At 42.2% G+C, this 19,345-nt stretch overlaps 1 protein-coding gene across 1 annotated transcript in view; it reads left to right on the top strand.

The window, feature by feature from the left end:
* Positions 1-19,345, top strand: part of mal (maroon-like) — a 216,094-nt gene that overhangs the window by 138,718 nt on the left and 58,031 nt on the right. The window contains exon 8 of the mRNA XM_067152044.2: positions 18,056-18,168. Within this exon, the coding sequence (XP_067008145.2) occupies positions 18,056-18,168 (113 nt within the window). The remainder of the gene's footprint in view (positions 1-18,055; positions 18,169-19,345) is intronic.

Genomic DNA, 19,345 nt, shown 5'->3' on the forward strand with positions numbered 1-19,345 from the left:
TACCGTGGAGGCCACTGCGTAGGCTAACTGGAGCCACCGGCAGTGCCAATGCACTAAGAAACTTTGTCTCATTAGCAAAAATTGATGCCTGCCTGGCCATCAGATGATACAGATGTTGATTCCCATAGGGAATCTGAAATATTTGTCCTGAATGAGTAAATTTATAATACCAATATTATCATAAATCATCTGATGACCAGGCAGGCATCAATTTTTGGTAATGAGACAAAGTCTCTTAGTGCATTGGCACTGCCGGTGGCTCCAGTTAGCCTACGCAGTGGCCTCCACGGTATGCACTAGCCAGCGTATTGGTAGGTGTGCTAGGTACCAACTGATGAGCCCACCCTAGCACACGAGGGCGAAACGCTGGCAACCAAGAATGAGTTAGCTGGAAAATTTATAATGTCCAATAACGGACCATTTATATTGGTATTATAAATTTACTCATTCAGGACAAATATTTCAGATTCCCTATGGGAATCAACATCTGTATCATACAAATAACTAGTAACAACACTCCAGACTGCCACATTCACCAATGAAAAACCCTAATATTTTGGCCAATAAGAAACACTTTTATTTTGGCCAATGCCTAGGATCTTCTAGAATCAGCATTACTGCTGAATCCGCATATGAGCGGATATTACCAAACGGCAGGAAAGGGCCACTTACACGTGGCACACCCTGCCTCACAATTTATGTATACAATTTGCAGAACAGTATACAATTTGAAACAGGTAATATAAATACCCAGATCTCTTTGAACATAAATCATCTTCTCCATACAATAATTTTAAAAAATATCTTTCAATAAAAAAAATTACACTTTATAAAAAATTCTTCTTCCAAGTCCATAGTCCATATTCTTCATAGGTTTCTTGAAATTAATTTAACTGATACAATACAACTACATGAAATTTACAGTTCCAAATAATATGTAATTAATTTCTTGATCTGTCCAGAAAATAAAATGGTAAAACAACATATTAAGCATTTATGTGGCTTTACGCGATAGAGTGCGGCATCGCATCGGCGATGACTTCCAAGGTACTACCATGCAAAGAAAGGCGTCGGGGGTTGGGGGTGGTGACCGGCTGTGGGGTAAGGAGTCTGCAAATCCAGAATGCCTCTTCTGAAAGGGCGTGTTTGGATAAGAAGCGCGGCCAACCCATCACATATGCCACCCAACTCAGGTATCCAGCAATTTGTTGACGTTCTTCACTGGCAGTTGGGATGAATGGAATCATTTGGAGCACCCTTTGCTGCGTCGGATGGTGGAGGGATACTTCTTGCCCAGAAATAACGATTGTCACATCCAAATATGTAAGGAGGTGGACGGGACAGAGGATCGATTCGTGTTCATTGATCGTAATCCCAAGGATGACCGTCAGGTACAGGCGTACTTCTTCGGCGAGTTGATCATCCATGTCATGAGCATTTATAAGCCAGTCGTCGAGGTAAACCATCATCTTCACCGGGAATTCCTGCTCGATGAGTTGTGCTACTGCAGAGACCCAGCGCTGCATCACTGATGGGGCTAAAGAATGCCCCATGGACAGACAAGTCCAAAAATATGTCTGGCCGGGATACCGAATGCCAAAATTATGTCGACATGTGAGGTCAAGAAGTATCTGGTAGAATCCACTGCGTAAATCCAACTTTATGGTGCGGTGACTCGGTGGTATGCGCTGTAGGACTTGGGCCGGACCCTGGAGAGAAAAGACAGGCCGTTGGATGCACGGTGTCCATTGTGACAAGTCGTATATAACCCGAGCGGCTCCTGTCTCTTTCGGTACCAGATAGACTGGGAAGGCAGCGGTGGCGTATCCTTCTCGATGAGGTGGTGCTGTAACAAGTCTTGAATGACTTGGTCGAGGAGAGCCGAGGGTCGGTTTGAGCGAAAGACTCGAGGGGTGTCTCGACGTTTCGGAAGAACCCCCCTGGAAGAGAATGTGAGACGCATAATTCCCTAGCGAGGTGTCAAGATAAGGAACGGGGTGTGCAGCAGGAACCGCCACAGAGTGATAGCAAGTCCGGCTGAGGCCGTGGTAAGAATATTGGAGGGTGGAGGGGATCAGGATGGGGGACGCGTTGTGGGAAAGGCCGAATGAAGCTGGCGTCGGCATCGATTTCGAGGTCGGAGTTAGTGGCCTGATCCGTTCCGATGCTACGGGCATCATCGTCGTCTCCGTCACAAGATAAGATGGACGGAGAGGCTGGACCGTCATCAGAGATGATATCCCATGGTGCGGATTGAATCCAAAGCTCGGCATCTGTCGGGTAAATCGCCTGAGGAAGTTGTGGAGCATTCTGGAGGTCTTGGTGTTCATCGTCGATATTATCCTCCCGATGGAAGGACTGCCAGTAGTCGCAAAGCATTGCTGGCAAGTCTGGTTGGCAGGGAAGGGTGGTCCAGCAGTAGTCCTGGGGCGAGGAAGACCGCCCCTCCAGGCCGCGCTGCTTTGTCTTTGATAACAAAACACCCCTTCTCTGGCGATGCATCAGGTGAGGACGACACATCGTGCAAGGATTAAGCTGTGGCTACCTATCTCCAAAGCGTAACATTCAAACTGAAGTGCCGTCCACGGGAGCACTCCCCTTTTATAAGACGTCGGGGTGTGCGTACAAATGACAATGGAGCTTTTTCAGCATCCATAAGGAATAAAATTCTCCGCACCAGATTCTTTCTATAAAGTGACTTAAAGGAGTGTTATCATCATCATCATCATCATCATCATCTGCTAAAGGCAATGCCTTGTCACTGTAGCCACATCTGACAATCTTCTGCTAGACTCTTCATGTTGCTATATGAACCACATGCCAGTTCACCAACAGAGTTTCTGATGTATGACATCCTTGGTCATCCCCTGGGTCTCTTTCCTAGTACACTGACCTAGCAAATGTCATGGGATAGTCACTTAATAGCGTGTGGGGCCGCCTCTGGCCCTGCGAACTGTAGTGGGATGCCGTGGAAGTGAGTCGACACGTCCCTGGTAGTCCTCTGGATGCAGCTGACACCAAATCGTTTGCAGCCGCCAATTCTGGTCTGTTCGTGGGTGCAGGATCCATGGTACGGAGCCTGCGCTCCAGTACATCCCAGATATGCTCAATAGGGTTCATATCTGGGCTCATGGGTGGCCATGGCAGTCGTTGGACCTCCGCTGCATGTTCCTGGAACCATTCCAAGGCGACATGGGAGCGATGTGGCGGCGCATTATCATCTTGAAACCGCAAAACCGTCTGGGCGCTGGAAGGCCAAAAATGGGTGGAGATGGTCTCCGAGCAGCTCAACATACCGTGTACCATTCAAAGTCTCTTCCAGAACAACTAGGGGGCCCATTCCATACCAGGAAAATGCACCCCAGACCATAACAGAGACACCAGTGCCCTGGACCACACCTTCGAGGCAGGCAGGTTCCATCGCTTCATGTGGTCTGTGCCATACACAGTGCTTCCCATCGGCATGGTACAGTTGAAATCGTGATTCGTCTGACCATATCATGTTAAGTCATTGTTCCAGTGTCCATCCCTGGTGACTGGCAACAAATGCGCGTCGTTGTGCCCAATGACGTTGGGTTAACAGTGGCACCCGTGTGCAGCACCAGCTTCTATACCCCATAGAACCCATGTTCCTACGGATTGTCCACTGGGAGACGTGTCTAGCACGGCCTGTGTTAAATTGAGCTGTGATTTGTTGCACGGTTGCCCGTCTGTCACTATTGACAATCCGTCTCAGATGTCGCCGGTCATGGTCATCGAGGGTGGCTGGACGGCCGGTCGTTCGTCTGTTGTGGACGGTGACACCCGCACTTAACCATTCACGATACACCCTGGACACGATTGATTGTGTGAAGCCGAATTCCCGCACCACTTCCGAAATCGCACTTCCCGTCCGTCGGGCACTGACCACCATACCCCGTTTGAACAGTGTCAGCTCACAACGACGTTCCACGTTACACCTGTCACATGCACAGCCACTGCTCACAAGGTCTCCTATACAACTGCCGCTGGCACAAGGGGCGTGTGGTGCGCAAACAACACACCTGCGCATCAGTGCTCCGCTATTCCATGACAGTGCTCAGTCAGTGTACTTTACCTTCAATGATGGTTTGGAGAAGTGAGTCATGTCTCAGTACGTGTCCAAGGAACTTTGTTTTTGTCTTCTTTATCGTATTTAATAAACATTGATACTCCTTTGCATTCTTTAAAACAAGCTCATTTGTTATTTTATCCATCCAACTTGTTTTAATTCTCCTCCAAAACCACATTTCTGCAGCCTCAAGTTTCGTTTCTTCCTGTTTCCTTAATGTCCTGGTTTTACATCCGTACAGTGGTACACTCCAAACAAAGGTCTTGAGAAATTATTTTCTGGTCTACAGGCTGAGATGATTGTTTAACAATAAATTTTTCTTATTTTTAAGTCTTCCGCTATTCCTTTCTTGATTTCTGAAAGGGATCTGTTATCAGAGTTAATTACACTACCCAAATAGGAGAATTCTGTAACTTGTTCTATCGGTGTGTTATTTAATTTTAAGGTTTTCTACCTGTAGGCTTCTTTTTGTCTACTATCATGAATTTTATTTTTATATTTTTTTTAGTTTAAATTTTTCTAAGGATTTGTTGTATGTTCTTAGCATCTTACTCATATCCTTTTCAGAATTAGCTAAGATAGCAATATCATTTGCAAAGCGGATACTGTGCACCTGAATACCATTAACCACTCAAAGCGGTTTGACGTGTACATGTACGGACCTACAAAACAAAGCCAGGAGCGATTTGACATATACCTGTACGGACTAGGCTAGCAATATTTTAGATGTACACCTGCGTGCCATCTGTTGGTTGTCAATGTGAACTTTTAGCACTGCTCACAGCATACAATATCATTCTATGCAGGGGAGTATCTTCTACCGTAATGCGGCATTGTGTTGGCGTTAAAAAAAGAATTTGTTTCATCAACGTTGATCGTTGTAAACAACATGGCGGCGTCCTCGCATGGTCTCTATTCATCTAATGCAGCTGTATTAGGTGAAAGTATCGAGAATAATCCAAGTGATAATGAAAGTGTTAGCGATGATGATTATGCACAGCAGGAAATTACGTGTTATGTATGTAATTATAGTGATATAAGTGAATGCTCACCAGAGTGGTCATGGAGACCTGTTGATTCAAATTTTATTCCAATAGGAAGGTAATTAGGCATTTTTTAAAGTTTGCATGCCACTTTTTTGTATGTAGATACTGCGATATCATGCCCTAGAATTGGATTCGCCATGCGCTTGGGCTACAAATAATGCGACACTGTGGTGATATTGCCCGCTGTTGGGCGTCAAAATATGCAAAAACATGTGTGGTGATAATAAGTGATGATATAGGGCATTGCAATGTCACATAAATAATTATCATACACAACCTATCATTCATATAAAGCATCCTAGCAATCATCATACTCATGGTAAATATATACACCTTAATTACAACTAAAGCTGAATTATTATCAAATAGGATGTCATAAATATAATTACAGGTAGGGTTGGCATATCATCATGTAAATATCATATCATATATATAGCATGGTATGGCTTAGCTCCGGCGAACATAAGATTCCTATCTACAAAAGGGTAGGTTCTCACGACAGGTCACCACTAAATTCTTAATATTGTACTCCAAAATTTGTTTGGTAGGCAACTTGCTCGGCAGAATTGTCTTGCAGTTGCGTACTTTCCCCTGATATTTGTCATTGGCTATTTTCACCCATGTGTCATAAAATGTGTGCTGTCCTGTTTGGTCATCATGCCGTGGTTACTCGAAGCATTATACTGCCCTCCTAAGCCTAAAAAGCATATCTCAAAGAACTGTGACTTTTGGCTAGTAGCATTGTAGTAAATGTATATTCCGTACCTACTAAATAATGTTGAATTGAATGGTTTTTAAGTTTTTATTAATTACTTAATAACTCTTTAATAAGTTTCACGGATCTTTGAGCTAAATTATTGTTTATTTTATAATTAACTGAGAAACACCCTTTTAGCCTAGGAAAGATAATTAATCACCAGTTGGTGAAAAGGTCTTATCTAAAAAAAATGTTACAAGAGATCATTCTTACATAACTGAAACATTTAAAGATATACTTTAAATAATTAAGCCTAATACCGTTTAATAGTAAACATTTGCAAAAAGTTAAAATAACATTGTTAAATATTGGCTTTTATTAGAAGAATTGAAAAAAATTATACACTGATAATATAAACCACAAAGTTTATTGTCTTCTCGACACTCGGGGAGTTGTTCCCAAAACTGTAACCGGTTCTTTCCAATGAGGCCACCTAGGTTCTTGAGAATATTCTTCTTTTTGTTAGCAGAGATTCCATTATACTTTTCTTTGCTTCTTGGGTCTGGAAGAACGTTGCTCTTGGTCAGTGTGGCACTTAAAAAATTTAGTTCAATGAACTCATATTCACTGAAGTCATTTTTGTATTTTAAGTTTTTCAAACCTCTTGTAAATACAACCTCCACCACACTTTGTAGATACGGCCTGGTTTGCGTGTGGCTCAACTTATAAGTTGATGAATAATCTTCCCACCAAAAAAAGTGTTTTAAACACCTCTGTTCTTGGGGATGCATTTTTAACAGCAGTGACAAAATCTAATAAATCACAGCGTGTGTTACCCATTCTTTGCATAGATCTCTCAACTCTATGATGGAACGAGTCAGCAGCCATGAAAGTATGGCCTGTTTCAAAATATTTTAGAATTATTTCTGAAGCAACAATCTCTTCTGAATTAATCATGTAGAGAAAGAGAGAAAATTGTTACCAATTATTGTTTTGTGCCGAATAGTTGTCAAGCCAGAGGGTAATGTGCTTTGTGTCTTGCTTTGGCAAAAAAAACTTGTAGAAAGTGCTTATTAACTTGCCTTTGTTTCTACCAGAAATTTCCTCATGCCATAAAGCAGCAAAACTTGAAGAATTCTTCTTCTCCCTTCCTACAGGAACAAAACTCTCTTTATAAACAATAATGTGATGGCTAAATATTGCAGACTTGAACATATCAAGACGAGGTAACATAATTCGTTTTTCCATATATGCACAGTATATTACATCTTTGTTTACTTCCTTATCTTTGTCTTCCAAATACCTAAATCAAGACTTGTCTGCTCTATCTTCGTGATTTTTTGCACTTTTTACACACTTCACACGATTCATCATTTTTTTTTTTTTTTATGGCTGTTTTGCATGTTGAATTCTTCACAAGATTCACATTCTTCGTGGCCCAACTTCATGATTAAAATATGCATTTTTCTGGCACTGTATGATATTTTTTATAGGAACACAAGTTGCTATATTTTGATTTAAAGTCATTATGCATCTGGGTAAAAGATAAATCGCTTGAGAGATACAGATGACTAGGAGCATGCTCCCTGCGGTAGTGTGATATCATTGGTTGAAATTAATGTATGTGTTTACAGATAAGGTCCTTACCAATTTTAATGTGAAGCAGTTTTGAACCCCTTTTATCTTTTTTTTGCAATTACTGAGTTTGCAGAATTATTTAGAGCAGTTCGTAAGACCTTGTCATTTGTTTTTTCATAACCCAATGTTGTGAGAAAAAAAAAGGTTTTGCAAACAATTTGAGTTGTACCATTATTATCTTTTAAGGAATACCATAATGATTGATTTCTTCTATGTTTTTCAACATTTTGAACTGTTTTTTGCTTGATGAGAGTTTTAAATACATGATGCATCATGAAATATTTTCTTGCAGTTGGCTCAAATATTTTCCAGAATTCTGCAGTAATGAAATGTCTTCTACCTTCTGATATCTTTGTTTTACACTTGTGTGGACATGAGTCATCATGGCCAACTTTGATGTTATGCATTTCTACAAATGTTTCAGATTTCTTTCTTTTTCTTTCTTCAAGAGGCATGATATATTTTTTCTTTTTCTAATGGTACCTTTTTTAGTATATTCAGTATCTTCCTGATGAGCATTAGTATCAACATTTCACTGTTGGTTCTGTAATACATTCTGTACCATTGTTAGATTCAGTCAGGTCCACTCTAAATGGCTGTAATTCAAACAAGTCAATGTCTTCATTGGATGGTTGGGTGTCATTTTTATGTTCGTATGTCAAATGTAGGCCTACATAATTTTCATCAAAATTACTTTGTATAGGAGTAAACGACTGTCCAGCCATAGGCCTATAGAGTTGGTCTTCTTGTATACTGTTTACATTATTACAGTTAATCGTACCTTCTTTTACTTCTAAATCTGACATAGGCCTACTATCACTGCTTGCATCTGCGATGTAGTCAAGGTCATTGTAACCAACATTGAACAGTGGACTTCCCTTGGGTTGGTGAACAAAATCCTTTGTGTTTTTATTTAAAGTAACCATTACCATTTGATAGCCATGAGATCATTCCATGTTGTTATGAAAAAGGAGCAAATGTTCAATGGAAACAATAAAAAATGGCATTACACATAATAAATTTTACCAAAGGTTTTACGACAAGGCGTCAACATGTCATGTTGTAACAAGGATGCAAAGACTTTTATCAAATAGTTGAACTTTGTCATTATTATATTTTTTAAATGGGTCTTGTTCATATTTAAGTGAAGATATCCCGAAAGCAGGAGGAAACGTGTCATTATTATAGCTTAATGTAGTCTTAACAATAAAGACGATTCATAGTATTGTAAAGGTGGAATATTTGACATAAGGATTTCACAAGTTAATACTTATGACAATATGGGCTCAAGCATGAAGTTTATTATGTGTAATGTTGATGACAACCAGGCAGGAAGAGTTAACAAATATCTTACTCTAAAGACCAAATTGCAAAAATAGGTAAGGAAGAAGAGCCGTGGCCATAATAACAGCCCTAGTATTTGCCTGGTGTAAAAATAGGGAAACTACGGAAAACAACCTCCAGGGCTGCCGATAATGCGTTTCGAATCTATGATTTCCAGAATGCAAGCTACATCTATATGGCCTATACAATTCATTCGGTTACACAGTACTATTGTTTCATCTTCCCTTCGCCGAAGCTATTTAGATTACACTCACCGCAACAATACTGTAATCAAAGCTACACTTCCTCGTACGCTGGCGTGTCGTTTTAATGTCAACAATATTTCATTATGAGATTTAATTTCCACCGTAAGTGATATTCTTATCTGTGGGCAAGTCATGTTCGTGCTTAGCCATATTTCAGTAATGTGTAGAAAGACAACAGCTGACTAGCGTTTGATGCGCACACATACAAATTTCATTGGTTGCGACAAGCAAAGAGTTGCATGAAAGATACTTCTATCTCCATTTTCGAACCAATATTGAAACTTTAAACGCTGTCTAGTTAAACACCGGCTGAACATTGTTTATGCAATGGAAGACCATGTGCAACATAGACATTTTTTAGGTAGACGTCGTCTAAAGCTTAAAACTAGTCCTTGTTTCTGTAATTGGCCCAAAATTTTCAGAAAACCCACTCAGACAGTGAACGCAATCAGACAAGATTCCATGCACCTGGAAGTACATAAGAAGGCTTTATTCTGTAGTCTGATCCATAGGGCATACAGTACACATATGTCAGACTTTGATCGAAAGAAGGAATTGGATGCCACAGGTTTAATAGGCAGTTTGTAAACAAATTCTTAGGAATGTTGAGAGGAAATAGTTTTTGACACTATCTAAGGTTATTATAAAGAAAGAAGAACATGAACCTACTACACTGGCGTAGCAGGGCAAGAGGTGATACTCCCACATGGCGCATCCCAGGTGGCGGATAGGGGGGTCCTAACAGGCTTGCTGGCAGACTTGAGTGAAATAAAATAGCTCTCATGGACCAAACACACAACCCCTGTGGGTGGGAGGATGCAGACAAAGAATACACCTGCGGTATCCCCTGCCTGTTGTAAGGGGCGACTAAAAAGGGCGACCAAGGGATGATGACATTAGAACCATGAAACTACTTGTGCTTAGTACCATTATGTGAGGAACACCATCGGTCGACATTACTTGCAGTTAGTACCACCATGTGAGGAACACCCTGGATCTATGTTACCAGTGAGTAGTGCCTTTATATGAGGAATAAGAACAAGAAGTAGAATAAGAAATGTAATGTTACATTCCTAGTTGATTACAAGCAGTACCGGTTTCGACCACGGTTCCGGGTCATCATCAGCCGATCACGTAAAATATTTTTTAAAAATGCAAATCTTTCACCAGTTGCAGTTCTGGAACACTATAACACTTTAGGAATTAGCACTGCATGTTGAAAGTTCCCAAAAACCTGAAGAAGTCGAGAATCAGTCACATAAATGAAGCCAGAAGTAAGTTCTTGAAGAGCAGCAAAACATACGATTTGGCCGGCACTGTGCTTCTAAATGTTTATGAAACTCGCAAATCTTTTACCAATTGCAGTCATGAAGCACCATAACACTTTAGGGATTAGCACTGCATGTTGACAGTTCATTCCACTTCCTGCTCTGTTAATCATTTCCTATCTAATTCAACCCCTCTATACCTGCTTTTACCTGCTTTACTCATTATTTATATTCTGATCCACACCTATTTTTCTTCTATTAACATAGTTGTTTTTCTCTCTTTTTCTTTTCCACATTGAACTGTGTATTATAATATCACTTACAGTTCAGATCATTATCTTTATATTTAAATTTATACTTTACGTCACCTCAAGAACTACCTGAGCTCTTATCTTCAAAAAATAACACGCTGCATAAATGCATTTCTCAATTGTTCTAATATTGCGCTTTTTAACTTTTTTCTTTTCACAATTTTTTTTATGTCAACTGTTCTTCATCTCCAAACTTCAAGAATCTGACATACAAGATTCTATAAACATTAATATATTTCTACCATCAAGTACACTGACTGACAGAGCAAATGCAACACCAAGAAGGAGTGGTTCGAAAGGGATGAAAGTTGGGGAAAAAACAGAGACGGCACAGACGAATAATTGATGTTTATTTCAAACCGATATGCAGGTTACACAATGCGCATGGCATCGACTCAGTAGGATGTAGGACCACCGCGAGCGGCGATGCACGCAGAAACACGTCGAGGTACAGAGTCAATAAGAGTGCGGATGGTGTCCTGAGGGATGGTTCTCCATTCTCTGTCAACCATTTGCCACAGTTGGTCGTCCGTACGAGGCTGGGGGAGAGTTTGCAAACGGCGTCCAATGAGATCCCACACGTGTTCGATTGGTGAGAGATCCGGAGAGTACGCTGGCCACGGAAGCATCTGTACACCTCGTAGAGCCTGTTGGGAGATGCGAGCAGTGTGTGGGCAGGCATTATCCTGCTGAAACAGAGCATTGGGCAGCCCCTGAAGGTACGGGAGTGCCACCGGCCGCAGCACATGCTGCACGTAGCGGTGGGCATTTAACGTGCCTTGAATACGCACTAGAGGTGACGTGGAATCATACGCAATAGCGCCCCAAACCATGATGCCGCGTTGTCTAGCGGTAGGGCGCTCCACAGTTACTGCCGGATTTGACCTTTCTCCACGCCGACGCCACACTCGTCTGCGGTGACTATCACTGACAGAACAGAAGCGTGACTCATCGGAGAACACGACGTTCCGCCATTCCCTCATCCAAGTCGCTCTAGCCCGGCATCATGTCAGGCGTGCACGTCTATGCTGTGGAGTCAATGGTAGTCTTCTGAGCGGACGCCGGGAGTGCAGGCCTCCTTCAACCAATCGACGGGAAATTGTTCTGGTCGATATTGGAACAGCCAGGGTGTCTTGCACATGCTGAAGAATGGCGGTTGACGTGGCGTGCGGGGCTGCCACCGCTTGGCGGCGGATGCACCGATCCTCGCATGCTGACGTCACTCGGGCTGCGCCTGGACCCCTCGCACGTGCCACATGTCCCTGCGCCAACCATCTTCGCCACAGGCGCTGCACCATGGACACATCCCTATGGGTATTGGCTGCGATTTGACGAAGCGACCAACCTGCCCTTCTCAGCCCGATCACCATACCCCTCGTAAAGTCGTCTGTCTGCTGGAAATGCCTCCGTTGACGGCGGCCTGGCATTCTTAGCTATACACGTGTCCTGTGGCACACGACAACACGTTCTACAATGACTGTCGGCTGAGAAATCACGGTACGAAGTGGGCCATTCGCCAACGCCGTGTCCCATTTATCGTTCGCTACGTGCGCAGCACAGCGGCGCATTTCACATCATGAGCATACCTCAGTGACGTCAGTCTACCCTGCAATTGGCATAAAGTTCTGATCAGTCCTTCTTGGTGTTGCATTTGCTCTGTCAGTCAGTGTATATTAAACTGTATGGTACGATTTTGCACCTAGCAGTGTTTGCAGGCTTGATACTTGAACTATTTCATTTTTCATCAAGCTTCATAAACATTTGGAAGCATGTGCCGGTCAGCTCGTATGTCAAGAACTTGCTTCTGGCTTCATCTCTGTGATTGATCCTCAACTTCTTCAGGATTTTGGGAACATTCAACATGCAGTGCTAATCTCTAAAGTGTTACAGTGCTTCATGAACTGCAACTGGTGAAAGATTTGTGAGTTTCATAAACATTTGGAAGCACAGTGCTGGTCAGCATGTATGTTCTGTTGCTCTTCAAGAACTTGCTTCTGGCATCATTTATGTGATTGATCCTTGACTTCTTCAGGTTTTTGGGAACTTTCAACACGCAGTGCTAATCCCTAAAGTGTATAGTGTTCCAGAACTGCAACAGGTGAAAGATTTGAATTGTTTTTAATATTTTAAGTGATCGGCTGATGATGACCTGGAACAGTGGTCGAAACCGGTACCGCTTGTAATTAACTAGGAATGTAACATTACATTTCTTATTCTACTTGTATTGAAAAGGTTGAACCACTATATATCTTATTTCTGTTTATTTGTGAACTTAGTTCAATACGAAACATTATGAAATTCTTATTTTTAAATTAGACGCAAGACTACAAAGCCTGCCAGTGTTGGGTTCAATCCCTGATATCTCTGTGATTCCATACGTTTTGTGTGTATATAGTTTGTCTACAGGTTTGTGCTCTTTATGTGTGTGTATATACTTGTTTTTGTGTGTCTTGTGTTGTTTAACACTCTAGTGGTCGCGCAGATCACAATAGTGATCCAGTCATTTCGTTTTTTTTCGCTCCTGTTTTTTGGTATGACTGTTGAGCTTGAGCATCTGTGTACCTTCCTCGCGCCCCATCCTCTCTCTGCTAACCTTGACTGATGGTTGTTGCGTTATAAAACAATTTATTCTTGTGGATCACAGCTGTGATCCGTGCGACCACTAGCGTGACTTCTTTTGACTTTGTGTGTTTTCTTATTACGGCGTCCAGTCTCAGTTCATGTGCATATACACTGACTGACAGAGCAAATGCAACACCAAGAAGGAGTGGTTCGAAAGGGATAAAAGTTGGGGAAAAAACAGATACGCACGGACGAATAATTGATGTTTATTTCAAACCGATATGCAGGTTAAACAGTGCGCACGGCATCGACTCAGTAGGATGTAGGACCACTGCGAGCGGCGATGCACGCAGAAACACGTCGAGGTACAGAGTCAATAAGAGTGCGGATGGTGTCCTGAGGGATGGTTCTCCATTCTCTGTCAACCATTTGCCACAGTTGGTCGTCCGTACGAGGCTGGGGCACTGGGGCAGAGTTTGCAAACGGCGTCCAATGAGATCCCACACGTGTTCGATTGGTGAGAGATCCGGAGAGTACGCTGGCCACGGAAGCATCTGTACACCTCGTAGAGCCTGTTGGGAGATGCGAGCAGTGTGTCGGCGGGCATTATCCTGCTGAAACAGAGCATTGGGCAGCCCCTGAAGGTACGGGAGTGCCACCGGCCGCAGCACATGCTGCACGTAGCGGTGGGCATTTAACGTGCCTTGAATACGCACTAGAGGTGACGTGGAATCATACGCAATAGCGCCCCAAACCATGATGCCGCGTTGTCTAGCGGTAGGGCGCTCCACAGTTACTGCCGGATTTGACCTTTCTCCACGCCGACGCCACACTCGTCTGCGGTGACTATCACTGACAGAACAGAAGCGTGACTCATCGGAGAACACGACGTTCCGCCATTCCCTCATCCAAGTCGCTCTAGCCCGGCACCATGCCAGGCGTGCACGTCTATGCTGTGGAGTCAATGGTAGTCTTCTGAGCGGACGCCGGGAGTGCAGGCCTCCTTCAACCAATCGACGGGAAATTTTTCTGGTCGATATTGGAACAGCCAGGGTGTCTTGCACATGCTGAAGAATGGCGGTTGATGTGGCGTGCGGGGCTGCCACCGCTTGGCGGTGGATGCGCCGATCCTCGCGTGCTGACGTCACTCGGGCTGCGCCTGGACCCCTCGCACGTGCCACATGTCCCTGCGCCAACCATCTTCGCCACAGGCGCTGCACCGTGGACACATCCCTAAGGGTATCGGCTGCGATTTGACGAAGCGACCAACCTGCCCTTCTCAGCCCGATCACCATACCCCTCGTAAAGTCGTCTGTCTGCTGGAAATGCCTCCGTTGACGGCGGCCTGGCATTCTTAGCTATACACGTGTCCTGTGGCACACGACAACACGTTCTACAATGACTGTCGGCTGAGAAATCACGGTATGAAGTGGGCCATTCGCCAACGCCGTGTCCCATTTATCGTTCGCACAGCGGCGCATTTCACATCATGAACATACCTCAGTGACGTCAGTCTACCCTGCAATTGGCATAAAGTTCTGACCACTCCTTCTTGTTGTTGCATTTGCTCTGTCAGTCAGTGTATCTACTCTGTTTTATGAGTTTATATTAATTGCTGGTATATATGACTATGAGAATATAAATCGATGGCTGAATGAACCAGACAGTGAGGTACCTTATGGAGGGAGTAAGTGAGACAAATCACAATATCTGGTAATTTTTCAGGGATTGTTTATAAATGCATGGATAATTATATTATATTGTACAGAAAATGAAGTTCTTTTCACAATGCATAATCATATTCATTGAATAAATAGCATAGAATAGCCTTATATTACAAAGAAAGTACGGATCACAATTGTGATCTGCGCGACCACTGACTGACTTTTCTTCGCGCGACCACTGGAGTGTTAATTATGGTATATTTAGCTTGATAGCTAATTTTGGTTAGTAACCCAGTTCTGTGTGGTCTAATTTGCATATGAGTGCAGACTCATACAGTAGAATCAGTGTTTATTTTTTCTAAGATAATCTTAGGGAATCACCCTGTACCAATGTGCTTTATTATTTGTGTCCGAATATGTCGGAGTGTAAATATAGATAGTTATTTTGTACTAGTGTGTTAGTATTTCTGGAACATCACATGAACGGTTGAAATCGATGCCCAAGGGCAGATTGACTTAGGTACTTAGCTGGCGTAACTACATCATTATTTCATAACTTGGGATCAATTCTCCATGTAAATAGACTTTGTAACTCTGATCTTCGGGTCGTTGCCTGCTTTTTCCTTTTAGATTTGTATATTTTGTGGTCATGTATTTTGCTTCATGTGTGAGTCACATTTTTTTACAACCGAGTTTGAGGTCGAGATGACTAATTTTTTAAATCTTGATTTTCAATTAGTATGGACCATATTTATGTTTTTGGACCAATAAATCCATTCTACCCCTTATAGATATATTTCTCATTTCAAGATATACCTCCATATCTCCTATCCATATACTAATTACTATAAGTTTATTTAGTGATTTTCTTTCTTTATTTTCTTTTTTGGACAGCACAACGCGCTCTACCACCCCCCTGAGTTAGTCAGATTTAAGGACAGGAAATGGTGCAGTATAAAGTGGCAGGAAGGGATTCAGATAGGTGAAAATGTAGTAAGCAGTCTGGCCTCTGCTGATGACTTGGTCTTAAAGGCAGATTGTGCCAAAAGCCTGCAGCCTAATATCTTGGAACTTGAAAATCGGTGCAATTAGTATGGTATGAAAATTAGCCTCTCGAAGACTAAATTGATGTCAGTAGGTAAGAAATCCAAGAGAATTGAATGTCAGATTGGTGAAATAAAGCTGGAACAGGTAGATAATTTCAAGTATTTAGGATGTGTGTTCTCCCAAAATGATAATATAGTAAGTGAGATTGAATCAAGATGCAATAAGGCTAATGCAGTGAGCTTGCAGTTGTGATCGACAGTATTCTGTGAGAAGGATGTGAGCTCAGTACATCGGTCTGTTTTCAGACCAACTTTGCTTTACGGGAGCAAAAGCTGGGTAGACTTAGGATATCTTATTCATAAGTTAGAAGTAACAGACATGAAAGTAGCGAGAATGATTCCTGGTACAAACAGGTGGGAACAATGGCAGGAGGGTACTTGGAATGAGGAGAGAAAGGCTAAGTTAGGAATGAACTCAATGGATGAAGCTGTACGCATAAACTGCCTTTGGTATGGGGGTCATGTGAGGCGAATGGAGGAGGATAGGTTACCTAGAAGAATAATGGACTCTGTTATGGAGGGTAAGAGAAGTAGAGGGAGACCAAGAAGACGATGGTTAGACTCAGTTTCTGACGATTTAAATATAAGAGGTACAGAACTAAACGAGGCCACAGTACTAGTTGCAGATAGAGGATTGTGGCAACGTTTAGTAAATTCAGAGGCTTGCAGAATGAATGCTGAAAGGCATAACCTTCTATAATGATGATGTATGTATGTTGTTGTTATTATTATTATTATTATTATTATTATTATTATTATTATTATTATTATTATTATTATTATTATTATTATTATTATTATTATTATATAATAATTCGCTGGGGCCATCAAGGACCACGTTAAGTCTTGTTGCATTTGACACTGAACTTGGCCTTCTTTAGAGCCCAAATTTCCCTCATTCTTTGTGAGTGGGCCTGCTTACGCTCGTCTGTCCAAGGGGCACTGTGTCTTCTCTTCAGTTGCTCGTTTCGGTTTAGCCCATTTGTCAATATTTTCTTGCGGAAGAGATCTCTGTTAAGGGCATCTTCAGCTGAGATATGTAGCATTTGCAGGTCTTCTTTGGTAATTCTGGGAATTGTGGTTTTGGGGTTTGAATCAAAAAAGTGAAAGATTTCTTTGGTTAACTTTCTTCCGTCCATTCTTTTCAGATGACCGTAAAATCGTGCCCGTCTTTTTCTGATTGTGTCGATAATTTTCTCTATTTTGCTGTAGACTTCCTTGTTGGATCTCTTTTGATGGATTCCATGTCTGTACTTTGATCCCAAGATTCCTCTCACAATTTTGCATTCTCTTTTCTCCAGTTCTTCAAGGAGTCCTTTGTTGGCATTTAGAGACAGGGTTTCAGCTGCATATAGAACTATTGGTTTCAGAACTGTTTCATAGTGACGTATCTTGGTGTTTTGGGAAAGGCATTTTTTGTTGTAGATTGTGCGGGATGTTAGGTAGGCTATTTCCAGTTTGCGTACTCGCTCCTGAAGTGCTTCTTTGTCCGGTCCATTTTTCATGATGATCTCACCCAGGTATTTGAATTTGTCTACTCAAGTATTTTGTATGGAGTTTACTGGGCGAGTTGGCCGTGCGCGTAGAGGCGCGCGGCTGTGAGCTTGCATCCGGGAGATCGTGGGTTCGAGCCCCACTGTCGGCAGCCCTGAAGATGGTTTTCCGTGGTTTCCCATTTTCACACCAGGCAAATGCTGGGGCTGTACCTTAATTAAGGCCACGGCCGCTTCCTTCCAACTCCTAGGCCTTTCCCATCCCATCGTCGCCGTAAGACCTACCTGTGTCGGTGCGACGTAAAGTAACTAGCAAAAAAAAAAAAAAAAAAATGTATGGAGTTTTGGTGGAGCCTCTCTGATGTTAGTCATTACTTCTGTTTTCTCAAACGATATCTGCAAACCAGTTTGTTCGGCAATTTCCTTTAAAATTTCAACTTGAGCTCTAGTGGTTTCTATGTTGTTTGAGAGAACAGCAATATCATTGGCAAAATTATTATTATTATTATTATTATTATTATTATTATTATTATTTCTTCCCGCTGGTGCTGTCTGTTAATCTAATGATTTGCATGTACACTATTGTTTCAGGTGAAAAGGTCCCTAGCCTCTCACTCTCCAATCAGGCACAGTTTCTACTTGTGAATGAGTCTAGCATAAAATGGTTGGGTGAGAAACTCGAAGAGGAAACTGACTGCTGCAAGGTAAAAAAAAAAATTACATAAACTGTTATACGTATGTTTCGGACTGAAGCTTTTCTATTGTATTATTGACGTTTCAAACAAATTTTAAATCCTCCTTACATCCAGGCAGCTGTAACTAACTATCAAATTCACTTGGTCAATTAAACATTAAAATAGAACGGAATCTACAGCAGAGAAGATGGACTTTGGAATGGTGGAGATTGTGGAAGAGGCAGCCCAGTACTCAGGAAATAGTATGAGTACACTAGCCAACAGCAGTGTCTGTTCCCCAGGTAAGGGGCGGCCTAGAACAAACTCTGGGGCTTACTACCTGAGGAGCAGGCTGTTCCTGCCCTCCCACCTAACTTCAACTTAAAGCATGATGGAAACGTCTTCAGGAAAAACTACTCCAGGGAGTACCCAGAAATGAAAATCCCCCACTGCCAAGAGCATTGCAACCAGGCCGTCGGATTCTGGAGAGCCTGGAACATGATGTAGGGAAGAGTCGGAGTTTCCCAGAACTTCAATGCAGAAGATTCAACCCAAGAAAAAACACCTTTTGGGAACAGTGAACATTAACACTCTTCTACAGGCCAGGAAATTAAAACAACTTACCAGTATTATAAAGGAACGGAATATCTGCATATTAGCGGTACAAGAGACGAGATTTTTGGACGAAAATTAATTCGAGTCAGACGGTTTCAGAATCTGTATAGGAAAACCTGTAATAAGAAACAACTCTAACATGCCAATTCTAGGAACGGCTTTTGTAGTCAAAAGGAGCATTGCTGAGTCCGTCATAAACTTCACGTCACCAACAGAGAGGCTCTCAATTCTCTCCTTTAGATCTGGCAACAAAGCTTACACAATCATCAACGCACATGCCCCTATAAATGAAGATAACAGGAAACATCCAGAAAAGGTGGATGAATTTTGGGAAACTCTTGAAGATATAACTTCCAAAATTCCACAACATCATGTAAAGGTTTTGGTCGAAGACTTCAACGCTCAGATAGGCAAAGAAAGGAAACATAGAAAAGTCGTGGGAGATTACCCAGCACACAGAAGAACGAATAGAAATGGTGAAAGACTGATTGACTACTGTAGACTATTCAACCTGAAACTCATGTCCACATATTTCAAAGCTCTCCCAAAAAAGAAGAAAACCTGGGTCTCTCCTAATACAATGTTGGGTGAA

This window comes from Anabrus simplex, chromosome 1 (assembly GCF_040414725.1).
Source record: "Anabrus simplex isolate iqAnaSimp1 chromosome 1, ASM4041472v1, whole genome shotgun sequence".
In the NCBI taxonomy this organism is placed as follows: Eukaryota; Metazoa; Arthropoda; class Insecta; order Orthoptera; family Tettigoniidae; genus Anabrus; species Anabrus simplex.